This window comes from Mus pahari, chromosome 11, assembly GCF_900095145.1.
Source record: "Mus pahari chromosome 11, PAHARI_EIJ_v1.1, whole genome shotgun sequence".
NCBI lineage: Eukaryota > Metazoa > Chordata > Mammalia > Rodentia > Muridae > Mus > Mus pahari.
In genome coordinates, this window is record NC_034600.1 from 45,045,350 (window position 1) to 45,058,057 (window position 12,708).

The following is a 12,708-nucleotide window of genomic DNA, read 5'->3' on the forward strand; positions in this document are numbered from 1 at the left end:
AAAACAAAAAAACCAAAAAACCAAAAAAAAAACCCCATGCTTATCAATATCTATCTATCTATCTATCTATCTATCTATCTATCTATCTATCTATCTATCTATCTATCATCTTTCTATCTATCTATCATCTATCTATCTATCTATCTATCTATCTATCTATCTATCTATGAAAACCATGAATATCCCTTTCTTTATGCAAACCGTAATAAGTACATTTCCTACAGCCTTATAGAAGACATTGGGCATGATACACATTACACAATAAAGCAAGCCTTTTTGGTTAACTAGTCTGAGTCTTACACTTACTGACTCACCAGAGTTGAACCACTTGCCCCAAAGCACCAATGGATACATCAGTGATGGAATCCCCATTTAAATCTCCAAAGCCATCCAGGGACCTTCCAAAGAACTGGAGATGGCTCCTAAAGGCTCCATCGGACCCAAGGATTTTCTGAAAGAGCGAAATTAATGTGGAGTTGTAGTAGACACAGCGGAACCACAGAACAATAGCCTTTATCTTGCCCCTTACATTCCTTGTGGTCATTTTCCAGGTTGTTTGGTCCAGGAAACTCCATCCTTTTCTTCTACCATACTTTATCTAATCTCTGTATTATTATTACTGTTTTTTTTAATGATTCCTTCATCAAGGAAATAGCATGGGTCTTTAGTTCATACTCACAAAGCATATCAGAATGGTGAAAAGTCCATGGGCAAGGAATGAGCTGTGATAAGTTCAGGTCTTGATTCTTGCCCTAGCTAGAATGAGCTGTGATAAGTTCAGGTCTTGATTCTTGCCCTAGCTAGCTTTTCTCAGAATGAACACAAAATTGCCTAATAGTAAGACATCTTCAGTCATTCTTCAGCCATCGGATACCCTTCATCCATGAAATTTAACCCTAGTCAAATTTATGTTCTTAGGTTTGATTCTTGACCACTGCAATTTATTTCTTTCTTCATATGTCCTCTATTGGAATATAAGGTCAACAAAAGAAATTGTGTCTGTCTTGTTCTGTATAGCATTATCAGCATTCACTAGAACCGTGTTTGACATATCATAAGGCTTCACTAAGTTTTTTTTTTTTTTGATGGAAAGAAGGTGGATGTAAGAGGCATCAATTGGATGACACTGTCTAGCTTCAGCATTTATGTACACAATACATCATCACATTGTTCATGGGATACCTGGGAGTACTTGGTGCGAATGGTACCCTGGTGACCGTTGTAAATGTACACAGCTCCAGAGTTCTCATTCTCTACAGGTGAACCAACAATCACATCATTAAAGCCATCCATATTGATGTCTGAAAGGGCTGCAATTGCTGAACCAAACCGAGCATTTCCAGTGCCTTCAGGCCCTTCAAGAAACTGGTGCTGATTCAAGATGCCCTGGCAAAGGGGAGAGGGACCGTTACAGCAAAACTCTCAATGTGTATCATTAAAATTCAAAGCAGCTGTATCCAGACAAGATTTCAAAATGTGGATAGGGTTTTAATCTTAGTATTGATGATTCCCCATGTGTAACAAGAGTTATAAATAAAGCTTTTATTAGTTAAGGTCATGAGATATCTACTTCCAAACCAAGATGAAAGGAGATAATAATTCTTTTTATTATCTGAAAAAACCTACACAAAGTGTCCAACCCTACCTCCACTTTCTCTCAGTATGAGGATCATCATCTCTTTCCAAATCTTTGACTTAAAAGTTTTCTGGTAGGAGTCTAATAACATGGATGAAATTAGGGTAGATACAAAACTCAATGAAACTTGATAATCTATATCTTACTTAAAAACTGCTGCACAGTGACATAATAATTATATTGGGGTAAGAGTTGGAAAAAGAAGTCACTAGCATTCCATAACAGGAAACACTAAATGATCCTCTGCAAGGGAAAAGACATTTCCTTATAAAACACAGCTTTTCCTTCCGAGTTTGTGTTCTAGTATGAAAATATTTAATGGCTTTGCAAGAAAGCAAAGTGTCTCAACCAGGAAACTAGGTCAGTGTTGATTCTTTCTAGTTTATAGTAATTTTATGAAGATTAAACTTTTTTACTGTATTAGAGAAAGCATTAAGAGAGAATGTTACTGGGGCTGGAGAGTTGGCTCTGTGGTTAAGAGAACTTATTGTTCTTGCAGTGGACCTGGGTTCATTTCTAAGCACCCACATGGTAGCTCACAACCATTACCTCCAGTTCTAGGGATCCAACACCCTCTTCTGATCTCCTTGGTCATACAAAATGTGGTAAATATATAATCACGCTGGCAAAACAGTCACACAGAGAAGAAAATAAAACAATCAAATTTTAAACAGCTATGTTCATCAACAATTAATGATAGTTCAGAATAGTCTGCAAACAAGAAATTCAAAAGAAACTAGAGATAAAAAACTCTTAAGAAGGAACTATATTAGTATCTGGGTTTGGTGGCTGATGATGACCCAGCACAGGAGAAGGCCAGGGCCAAGTAGTGGGAGTGGATGGGTAGGGGAGCAGGGGCGGGGGTGGGGTATAGGGAACTTTTGGGATAGCATTTGAAATGTAAATAAAGAAAATAATAATAAATAAATTAAAAAAGAAGTGACTATATAATTCTATCTGCATGTGCTTACACATTGTTTATGTAAAATTGCAATTAATTTAACAACTTGTGTTAGATGGTCAGTTTTTACATTAGCATATAGTAAGCATCTAGCATATAAAACACCCTGACAACTAGATAGAACTTTGCCTGAACTGACTTCTCTTCCCCTACACCTGTCTGGGTTTCCATGGCAACCACTGACTTTCATTAGCTTTTCCTCCTGTCCTCATGGAGCTCCAGAGTCCTAAGGAAATGAAGGCAGAGTTTCGTCTACATATTGGAAAAACCATGCCTTGTCTTTTTCAGTGAGCTCAGTTTTATGGCAAGGATCTGACATTCCATGAGTTGGACGTGCACTTAAATGTGACACAAACAGCTGGAATTTTCTGACAAACTAATGTAGAAAGCACTCTAGGTCATCGGGGGGGTTGTGGGAGTTGCTGCAATGATGATTTTTACTGTGAAATGAGGAGGTCAGAATGCCCATTGACTATTATCATGTCACGGTGTGTGAAATGATATGCTTAGGAAATAACTAATATTTGTATGTACATGAGTCCATACATTATTTGTGCTTATACTGGATTTATTTGCATAGGAACACATAGCCAAAGACTTCTCATGGAAAATGGGATATAATATTAAACTCCACGCCTCTTAATACATTTAAAAAATGATATACTATGAATGAAAATAAGTGTCTTTCAAATTTCAGGTTAATTTATTTAACAGTACTAGAGTCAACTTATTTATCAGTACTTAAAGTACTAAGCTGTTTTCTTTTCTTTTCTTTTTTTTAAAGATTTATTTATTTATTATATGTAAGTACACTGTAGCTGTCTTCAGACACTCCAGAAGAGCGTGTCAGATCTCGTTACGGATGGTTGTGAGCCACCATGTGTTTGCTGGGATTTGAACTCTGGACCTTCGGAAGAGCAGCAGTCGGGTGCTGTTACCCACTGAGCCATCTCACCAGCCCACTAAGCTGTTTTCTTAATGTTTATTTTTACCTTTGTGATTGTAAATAGGTAGACTTTTCCTTCTTCTTTCTTGAGGTCATTCATGTATGTGGGAGCACCTACCAAGAGCACGTCTGTAATGGTGTCCTTATCCACATCAACTGAACACAGCACACTCCCAAAATAGGAGCCAATCTAGAGGAGCAAAGCAAATTAATCTAAGGAGTTACATAGTCACATATGTATTCTAGCCCACACAACTCTGGGTATTTCTGATGCCAGTGAGCCAGAGCTCGCGAGAGGAACCCTTGATAGCTATGTGAGTTGTGATTTAGAGAGAGACAAGAGGGAGCAGGCCAGCTAAGGACAAAAAGTAGACATGTTACCATGGGAAACAAAACAAAGCAAAACAAAACAAAATGTTGTAACAGACACTTTATCAGAGTGTAGGGAGCAGGTGGAAGGCTCAGGGAGGGAAGTATAGCATCTTAAAGACAAGTTTGAATAGCATCTTAAGGACAAAAGGAGTTTTCTAGGTGGAGAGAAGTATGGATAACTAATGCCAGTGTCATGGTCCAGCACAGGTGATGTTGCTGCATAGAAAAGATAGGAGAACTGGTAGGGAGGAAGTCAATTAGAAGGGCTGAGGCTCTGAATACCAACCCATTCTGCAATGTTCAGGGAGTGTTGGTGTAACATGTATTAAGGATTTAAAAATTAGTAAGCGATTTCCTCTGTAACACTGTCATTGTTTTTCCTCTCAACATAGACACCCATTTTTTATACTACTAAAAAGAAGGGAAAAGTATGATATGAATGTTAGTTTGTGGTCTCCTTACCCCTAGAAAATCAATGGCAATGGCAGGGTCAGACTTAATCCCAGTGACCCTTCTGCCATTAGGGTTTGACACAGATATGAGTAAATTGAGATGACTTACTCAAACACATTGGAGCCACTCAGTAAATGCGTTTCTACGTCAATTGCCCTGGTTATCCATAAAATTCATTTCACTTGCTTGGTAATGATAGTTACCTGGTCCCCTCTGTGAGACTGAATCACGGTCACATTGCCTTGCTTGTTAACGCTGTACAGCACTATCTGGCCGGTATAATTTGCTCGAGGAGCACCGGCAACAAAATGGACACCGTTTTCTGTAGAAATCGCAGCCACAGAGTAACCTAGGAGAGAAGCAGCTCTAGATAGGACATCACCGTCTCAGTCAGAGAGAACTTTCAAAGGTAGCAGCGATGCTCAGAAGTCTTGATGTTAGATGTTATGAGTACTCATGCTCCTGAAATGAATTTTTCTGCCGTTTTGTTTATAGTTCTGGGTAGCATAGACAGGACTTATAAAGCTGCCCCTTGGTTCTGGGTTACTCTCTTTAGCTACTTACTTACAAGTCTTGCCAATTGTTCGTTTTAATGGTTAACTTGACATAATCTATTATTACTTGGAAAGAGGGTCTCAGTGAGGGGTTGTTTAGATTAGGTGTGTTCATGGATATATCTATGAGGAATTAGGTTGAGTACATTAATTGAGTAATTGGGATGGGAAGCCCGCTGTGGGTGGCATCATTCCTTAGGCAGGGGATCCTGGACTGAGTAAGAGTAGAGGAAGTGAGCTAAGAGCAAGCACGCATCCATTAAATCACTTCTCTCAGCTTCTGACTGTGTATATTATGTGAATAGCTGCTTCAAGTTCCTGGTGCCTTGATTTTCCCATGGTGATTGTACTGGATAGTTTTGTTTCAACTTGACACAGCTGGAATTATCACCGAGAAAGGAGCTTTAGATGGGGAAATGCCCCCATGAGATCCAGCTGTGGGGCATTTTCTCAATTAGTGATCAAGGGGGAGAGGCCCCTTGTGGGTGGGACCATCTCTGGGCTGGTAGTCTTGGATTCTATAAGAGAGCAGGCTGAGCAAGCCAGGGGAAGCAAGCCAGTAAAGAACATCCCTCCATGGCCTCTGCATCAGCTCCTGCTTTCTGACCTGCTTGAGTTCCAGTCCTGAATCCTTTGGTGATCAACAGCAGTATGGAAATGTAAGCCAAATAAACCCTTTCCTCCCCAACTTGCTTCTTGGTCATGACGTTTGTGCAGGAATAGAAACCCTGACTAAGACAGTGATGGACTGTGACCCAGAATTGTGAGCCAAATAAACCCTTTCTCCTTTTGCCTTTGTCTCTATATCTCTTTATAGCAACAGGAAACAAAACAAAGATACTGTCCTTTAGTTTAATGAATCAGTGAATGAAATTAAATGGTGTTGCTATTTAATGGAAAGAATACAGGCCCTGAAGTTAGAGGTCTGGGTTTGAATTCTGGACTTGTCATTTGCTATGTTGTTGAAGTTAATAAACATTATTAAGGTCACTGGCTCTGAAATGATTTTGAAAGGATTTGTGTAGATAGAATATAAGTAATCTACAGCTGGTACTGAACATCACTGGTTGCTCATCATAAGAATACCAACAATAACGAACACCCCCAAAATTCCAAAACAATATGTGGATACCACTCAGTGTATTATGTTTTAGGAACAACTACTGTTTTGGAGACCCAACTGTGTTCCAGGGATATCTGCCTGCACAGACTTGTGTGTTTTAGAAATATTAGTGTTAAATAACACAGAGGTCACATGAGCTTAACAGGCATCTAAAAGAGATTTGTGTGTAAGGCTCAGCTTTCCTTACTTATGGACTGAAGGCTGACTGGCCAAGAGGTAACTACTGGATCAAAATCACATTAATGAGAGAGGAAAGTTCACTGTCTGAGCTGAACTGAACTGAGAGTTCAAAGAGAGGAAAACAAAAACAAAAGCAAAACAAAAACCAACCAACCAAACCCTGTGTTTTCTGAGCCAACTATTGCTGTGCCTCACCTAAAAACGAACTGTGATTTCTATCCTGCAGAACCTGGTCAAAGGCTTGTTTAGGAAAGATCACGTGCTCCTGAGATGTCTCCTGGACAAGAGTCCCACTCCAGTCAAAAGCCCCCACGGCACCCAGCATCAGAATATCCTGCAAAGATTGAAGAAATGAAGATTAAGACAAATCACCTTTAAGGCAAAGGAATTCAGGTGAGTCAAACACTGAAAGAAACTAACAAAATTTAAGGAAACTTGCATAATAAATTAGATATATATCTTGGAATTGTTTTGATTTTCAAGCTTGCCGTGAGCTGTGGCATCCGTTCTCAACCTGGGGGTCATGACCCCTTTCAGGGTCCAACGACTCTTTCACAGGGGTCCCCTGAGATCATTCTGCATATCAGATATTTAAACTACAATTTGTAACAGTAGCAAAGTTACCATTATGAAGCAGCAATGAAAATAATTTTATGGTGGGGCCATCACCACCACACGAGAATGGTATTAAAGGGTCTCAGCACTAGGAAGGCTGGGTGACACTTGAGCTATGCTTTCTTGGAAACTATAATTGACTATGCAGAAATCTTTACAATATACCATGGTATAGGATGAATGCATAGTCACCTTCAATTCAAAGGCAAGCATTTGCAAGTGCTGAACCTTTCAGAACTTACAGATGTATCAGATGACAGCGTCTCCTCCCACATATTTTTAGGACAGGCTCGGGATGAATATGAGGCACACTAAAGCAACAGACAGTGCTGACCCCAGAGGAGTGAGGGAGGGCAGCTCTTTCCTAGCATGTCTCGGGAGACCTTCTTCTGACCGGCTGTATTTTCAACTCTCTTCCTCAAATATTTGTGGTGTGTTTTATGCTTGGATGTGCAGGCTCGCGCATACAGAGACCAGAGGAGGACATCAGGTGCTCTGCTGGGACACTCTCTGCCTCATTTCCTTGATATGGGGGGGTCTCTCACTGAAACTGAAGCGAAGACGGCAGCCAGAAAACTCTAGTGATCTTCCTGTGGCTACACTCTCCACAGTGCTAGGGTTACAGGTACTTGGGCAACCATGTATCCCTTTCCACACTGTGGGTGCTGGGATCTGAACTCAGACTCTCTTATAACAAGCTCTTTTAGCTTCTGAAGTATTGCTTTAGCCCTACAGTTCATTGTTCTTTTTTTCCCTGTTCCTTTCAAACATTCTGGCATCTATATCCCTTTATCCCATGTATTAAATCATAGCACAGCTACAAAACTGACCTGTAGCTGTGACAGTTGACATAGAGGGTGGAAAGTCAGCCTAATTCAGGGATGGATGGGGAGGCCCAAGCTGTGCATGATCTTGTGCATTGGATCAAACTCAATCTAAATATCAAAGGCTTCAAGTCCTTAGGCACACAGGCTTGGTCAGAATGAAAGATGTTATTGTTAAGTTTTTTTTCCCCTTATATATAAGGAAACAAGGATATGATGTGGGATTAAAACAACAAACAGGAAAAAAATCCCATTCTGTGGAAAAAAATATTAAAAATTTGAGAACGGTGTAATTAACGTAAGCACAGACTTTAAGCTGAGTATATAGGAGTGACCTCCAGGGGATGGCAGTAAGCTCACAGAATTGTGTAACAATATTTCTGTAATATTGTATTTTTATCTTTTCCTATGGGAAATGTTTTTTTAACTTTTGTCAACATCTCTAAGGGTTGTTGAATGGGTAACGTTAGCATCTTTTAGTCTAGACTAATGGTTCTCAACCTGTGGGTCGAGACCCCTTTGGGGGTTGACTGACTCCTTCGTAGGGGTCCTATATCGGAGAGCCTGAAGATAAGGCATTTATATTACAATTCATAACAATAACAGAATCACAGTTACAAAGTAGCAACAAAAATAAGCTGATGACTAGGGGATCACCACAACACGAGGACCTGTTAGAGGGTCACAGTGTCAGGAAAGGTAAGAACCCCTGCTCTATACAGAGGCCAGACACTTCCTGATCCTTCGCTGTGCATACTGCCTCCTCTGATTTAAAATTAATCCCTAAATATTTCACAGAATCTGGTCTTCTTTGGTCTTGCATTCTCCCATGTCCTGGGGAAGAGTTAGAGTCCAGACCTAGAGGTTGTCCTGAGAACACCGGATGAACTGATCCCCTGAGCTAGGCAGACTGGGGACCACAGACACCCTTCAGGTTTCATGACTACCTCATTTTCAACAAGTTTCTGTCTCTGCGGTGAACAGTATGCGATGAAAATGTAGTCTGCGACTCTGTCAGGGATGCAAAGGATGTCTAAAGTCAGGTAGTTAATTGACTGCCATGAAACTTTTATACAGATAGTGCCTGGAATTAGTGTAGCGTTTTGTCCTTGGGAACTCAATCAAAGTCTTTACTGTAAATGATATCTTTCTGTTACATAGGAAAAGAAAAAAAAATTTTTAAACTTAGTGTCCGGGCTCAGGTGATATCTGCTTTTCCTTCTTTATGTCTAAGCTGTTGTCTATGTGTATTCTGGCAAGTGATAGTATTGGCTTCAACTTATCTGAGGTACACACATTTTGAGGAGCGTAATCTGCACTGAACCCGACTTGTGCCATTTCCATCTGGAAGTTGTCTCCTCCTTGAACAGTGCCTGTAGAGGACCATTTTCAAAAACGATATTATTGTCAGCAATCAGAATTTCAAATACGGACACATTGACAAACCTTCCCTCCAACATACACATACATACACCCATGTGTATGTAATTTAATGCAGTATTTATGCTGTTCCTGATAGCAAATTAGCCTCAGCAAAATGAGAGGATTGGTTAAGGTGGAAATTGAGATGAGACCATTTTTTAAAATTCATCAGTACTGGCCAAGAAACAATTTGGATTTTGCCTTTAAATATTGGTGCTGCTAATGAACAAATACTTCAGATGCAATGGAAGAGCATGCAATTACTTTGCACCGTAGACGGGACAGAAGGGAACCTGTGCTAGCCATCGGACACCAGGACTCCAGGGTAAAGAGGCTGGAAAGTTGCTTTAACTATACGTAAATATCTGTCGCTGACTAACACCACAGAGTTTTATTGATAGGGATGTTATTTTCAGCATGGTCAGAATGGTTTCAATAATGCTCATAAAAAGCAAGCCAAATTCCTACATAGACACTGTACTACAATAGCAAACCGTACCACTGTGACATACACTCTTCCTTAGAAGATATAGTTCACACAGGCTGTCTGCAGACAATTTCAGGGGAGAAAGAGTGTTACGCTCCTTGAAAGTCTTCAGCAAAACAAACTGTCCAAGATAATTTCAAGGAATCCCTACATCACATTGGAACTACTCTCACTCATGGACTTGAAGCGAATTTTCTAGTACAGATGCCTTAGCAGTTTCCAGTTCTTGCAGGAGGCTTTACTTTTTGGTGATGATCTGAATAACTCAGAAACACTACACTCGAGCAATTACATTTGCAGCAGGATAGGAATTTTCTATGGCATCCCCAGAAGATCGAGGCTGGACTACACAACCCAGCTTCTAGGACAGTGTCTGATATGTAGGTGAACAACTAGACACCAGCTTTATTGCCGATTTACTTGGGTTAAGCACCGGGAAGCAGAACTGGATCTCCTGTTCCTTTATTTTTATTTTATTTTTATTTTATTTTTGTTTTATTTTTATTTTATTTTTTATCCAACCGTGAAGAGTGTTCCAGCTCTTCAGTCCTTAGTGTCTGCTTGGAGGACAGCTCTGCCCGGAGGGTGTTCCAAAGCTAGGGAAGTGCACCACGAGAGACGCAATAAGGAAAACCTTTCCTCCAGTTGAACTGCTGGATACCATCAGTGTATTTTCACCACTTTAAAGGTATAGACAGTTCTTATAAACAAATGTGAGAATTTCTGTTACGTAATTTATAAAGAAAAAAACAATGCTATGTTCTCTCAAAAACTGTAAAAAAAAAATTATCATCCTATCAACCATGTGTGAGCTCCTCTGCACCTCAGAGAGTTCTGGAAAATTAAACCGTACTGATGTCTCATCTTTTGGGCAAAACACAAAAGCGGTTGGATTCCTAGTTTTCTCCTGCTTGCTAATCCCTCATATTTTCTCTTTTAAGCTATGTAGTCGCGTGCTTTGTCTATCTTTCTTGGTGACATACCTGAGCTGGTTTTTCTGCATGGTCTATGAATTCATACCCATGCGACAAATTATACGAAATTACAAATTCTCCAAAAACTGGCATTTGAAAGAAAGTTCTGCCTTCTTACCTTCAATGCTGAATATTTGCTCCCCTAGAGTTCCAGCTTTCTCCAGAAGAGCCGCTTCGTCAGCCACATTGAAAAAGTATCTCTCTGTTGGAGTACTAGCAATTGCTTTAATTTCTTTGATTAAATTTTTAGTATCAAGAGCATTTCTGTTTAAATAGCCAAGAACCTTGAGAAAAGAGAGAGCAGGGGGCAAAGGTCATGCTTAGTCTGAGTAAATTTCCCCATCTGTTCATTTCAATCATAAACTTTCTTGCAAACATGAACACAGCCATTTACTTAGTTGGCCTGACTGAAAATCAGCAAGAAGCGGAGAGACAGTACAAACTGCAGACCTGGAAAGTGTCAGCATGTAGGGATGTGTACCCGTCAACCGCCACAAATCCAAACAGAAGTCACTTACTGCTATGCCAAACCTCAGTATTCCGTCATTATTGCATTGCTGGATCACAGTTTTCAGCTTCGACCCATCATGGGACTCGCCATCAGTCACAACTACCATGACTTTTGTAGCACCTGGGCGCCCGCCAGACGTCCGTAAATAAGCAAAGTCTCTGCAATTGATACAATTACTCCTGATTAACAGAAGCTAACAGATAGAGCCCTGCTTTGAAATAAAAGTGGGAAATTAGCATCTTTAAGCACATCAAGCATGAATGATGTTTTCTTTTTTATTTCAGTATTCTTCTGTGTCAATGCCAGTGGCCCATTTAAGAGCATTCCTCTATCTGTAGCTTCCTCGGAGAAATATAAATTATCATTCGTGTTTAACAGTAATTTCATGGTGTGTATGTGTTGTGTATGCATGCGTGTGTGTGTCTGTCTGTGTTTGTGTGTCTGTGTATTCTGGGTTGTGCTGGTTAGAATTTGGGTGAATTCCAATTCTTGTTCATTTGGAAATTACAGTGATAAAGGAAAAATCCAGGCCTTTAAAAAAGTACTAAAAGCCAGACAATCCACACCTAAATAAACAGTGACCATGCCCTATTTTGGAACACTTGCCAGGACCCCAATTTTTTTCCCTTGGGGATAGGCCCCAGCTACATTCTCTACTGAAGGCAGGCGTCCTCCAAGGTTATTTTGATACTATTCTTTCCTCAGTCTGGTTTACTGGACTGGAAATGGCTCTCCACTTAATGACAAGTGACTCATGTCTATGGCCTTCAGTTTATGACATGGTCCAGCCCCCAAAGAGATAGAGACAGGAAGGATGAAGCCAGTCACACCTTCTCTTATGGACAGTTTCTTTTGAGACATATGAAGCAAAACTTACCAGTCAATGGAAGCTTCTGCTTCAGAACACAGAGAAAATGAAGGGTCAGATAAGACAGGGAATGGCGAGACAGACATGGCAAGTATGATGATGGGCCAAATATGTATCTATGAGGGAGTGGGAAGAGGGAAGATGACAATGAGGGTTTTGTTCACCTGATGACTGGGTGAACAGACACCAGCATCATAAGCAGCGTGGGAAGGGAACGGGGCTGGTTCCGGACTTACTGAATGTGCTAAATAAGATGGTACTTGCCCAATAGAGAGGCCCGGCTTCAGTGAGAGTTGACTGATGACTTTTGGAAGAGAGTTAAGAGATGATATAAAGCAATGGGCAGCCCACACAGGGCTGGCACTCACAGCAAGGGTAGGGACATTATTCCTAAGGGAGCAGACAGTGGAGGAGAGCAGAGAGGGCTTTGTTCGGTGAAGAAAAACCAGAAGATGGAGCCAGCGAAGAGGCCAGAGCTGTTGACAAAACATTGGTGGGGACCTCAGAAGTCTGTGATATTCAGTGAAGACCGAGTTCATAGCAGTGTGTCTGACTGTCCTTATCAAATGTTCAGAGGAGCTCAGGACAGTGGGGCTCAAGGGTGAAGTGCTAGAATAGCTGATGGAGACACCATGTTCACTCAGTGGCAGAGCTACACGATCAAGGAAGAAGAGGCAAGAAGATGTAGGCAACTTGTTTTAATGGTGTTTGAAGGAATAAAACCAGGAGATGGACAAGACTGGGATCAGATGTGAGGGCAGGCACATTTGTTCTCATCTTTA

General features: G+C 40.6%; 1 protein-coding gene across 1 annotated transcript in view; it reads right to left on the reverse strand.

The window, feature by feature from the left end:
- Itga2 (integrin subunit alpha 2) overlaps positions 1–12,708 on the reverse strand; it is a 97,026-nt gene that overhangs the window by 29,939 nt on the left and 54,379 nt on the right. Inside the window, exons 8-15 of the mRNA XM_021208571.1 lie at positions 11,066–11,216; positions 10,666–10,831; positions 8,961–9,037; positions 6,421–6,559; positions 4,572–4,717; positions 3,590–3,733; positions 1,183–1,386; positions 315–451 (exon numbers count right to left, since the gene is read on the reverse strand). Of these exons, the coding sequence (XP_021064230.1) occupies positions 315–451; positions 1,183–1,386; positions 3,590–3,733; positions 4,572–4,717; positions 6,421–6,559; positions 8,961–9,037; positions 10,666–10,831; positions 11,066–11,216 (1,164 nt within the window). The remainder of the gene's footprint in view (positions 1–314; positions 452–1,182; positions 1,387–3,589; positions 3,734–4,571; positions 4,718–6,420; positions 6,560–8,960; positions 9,038–10,665; positions 10,832–11,065; positions 11,217–12,708) is intronic.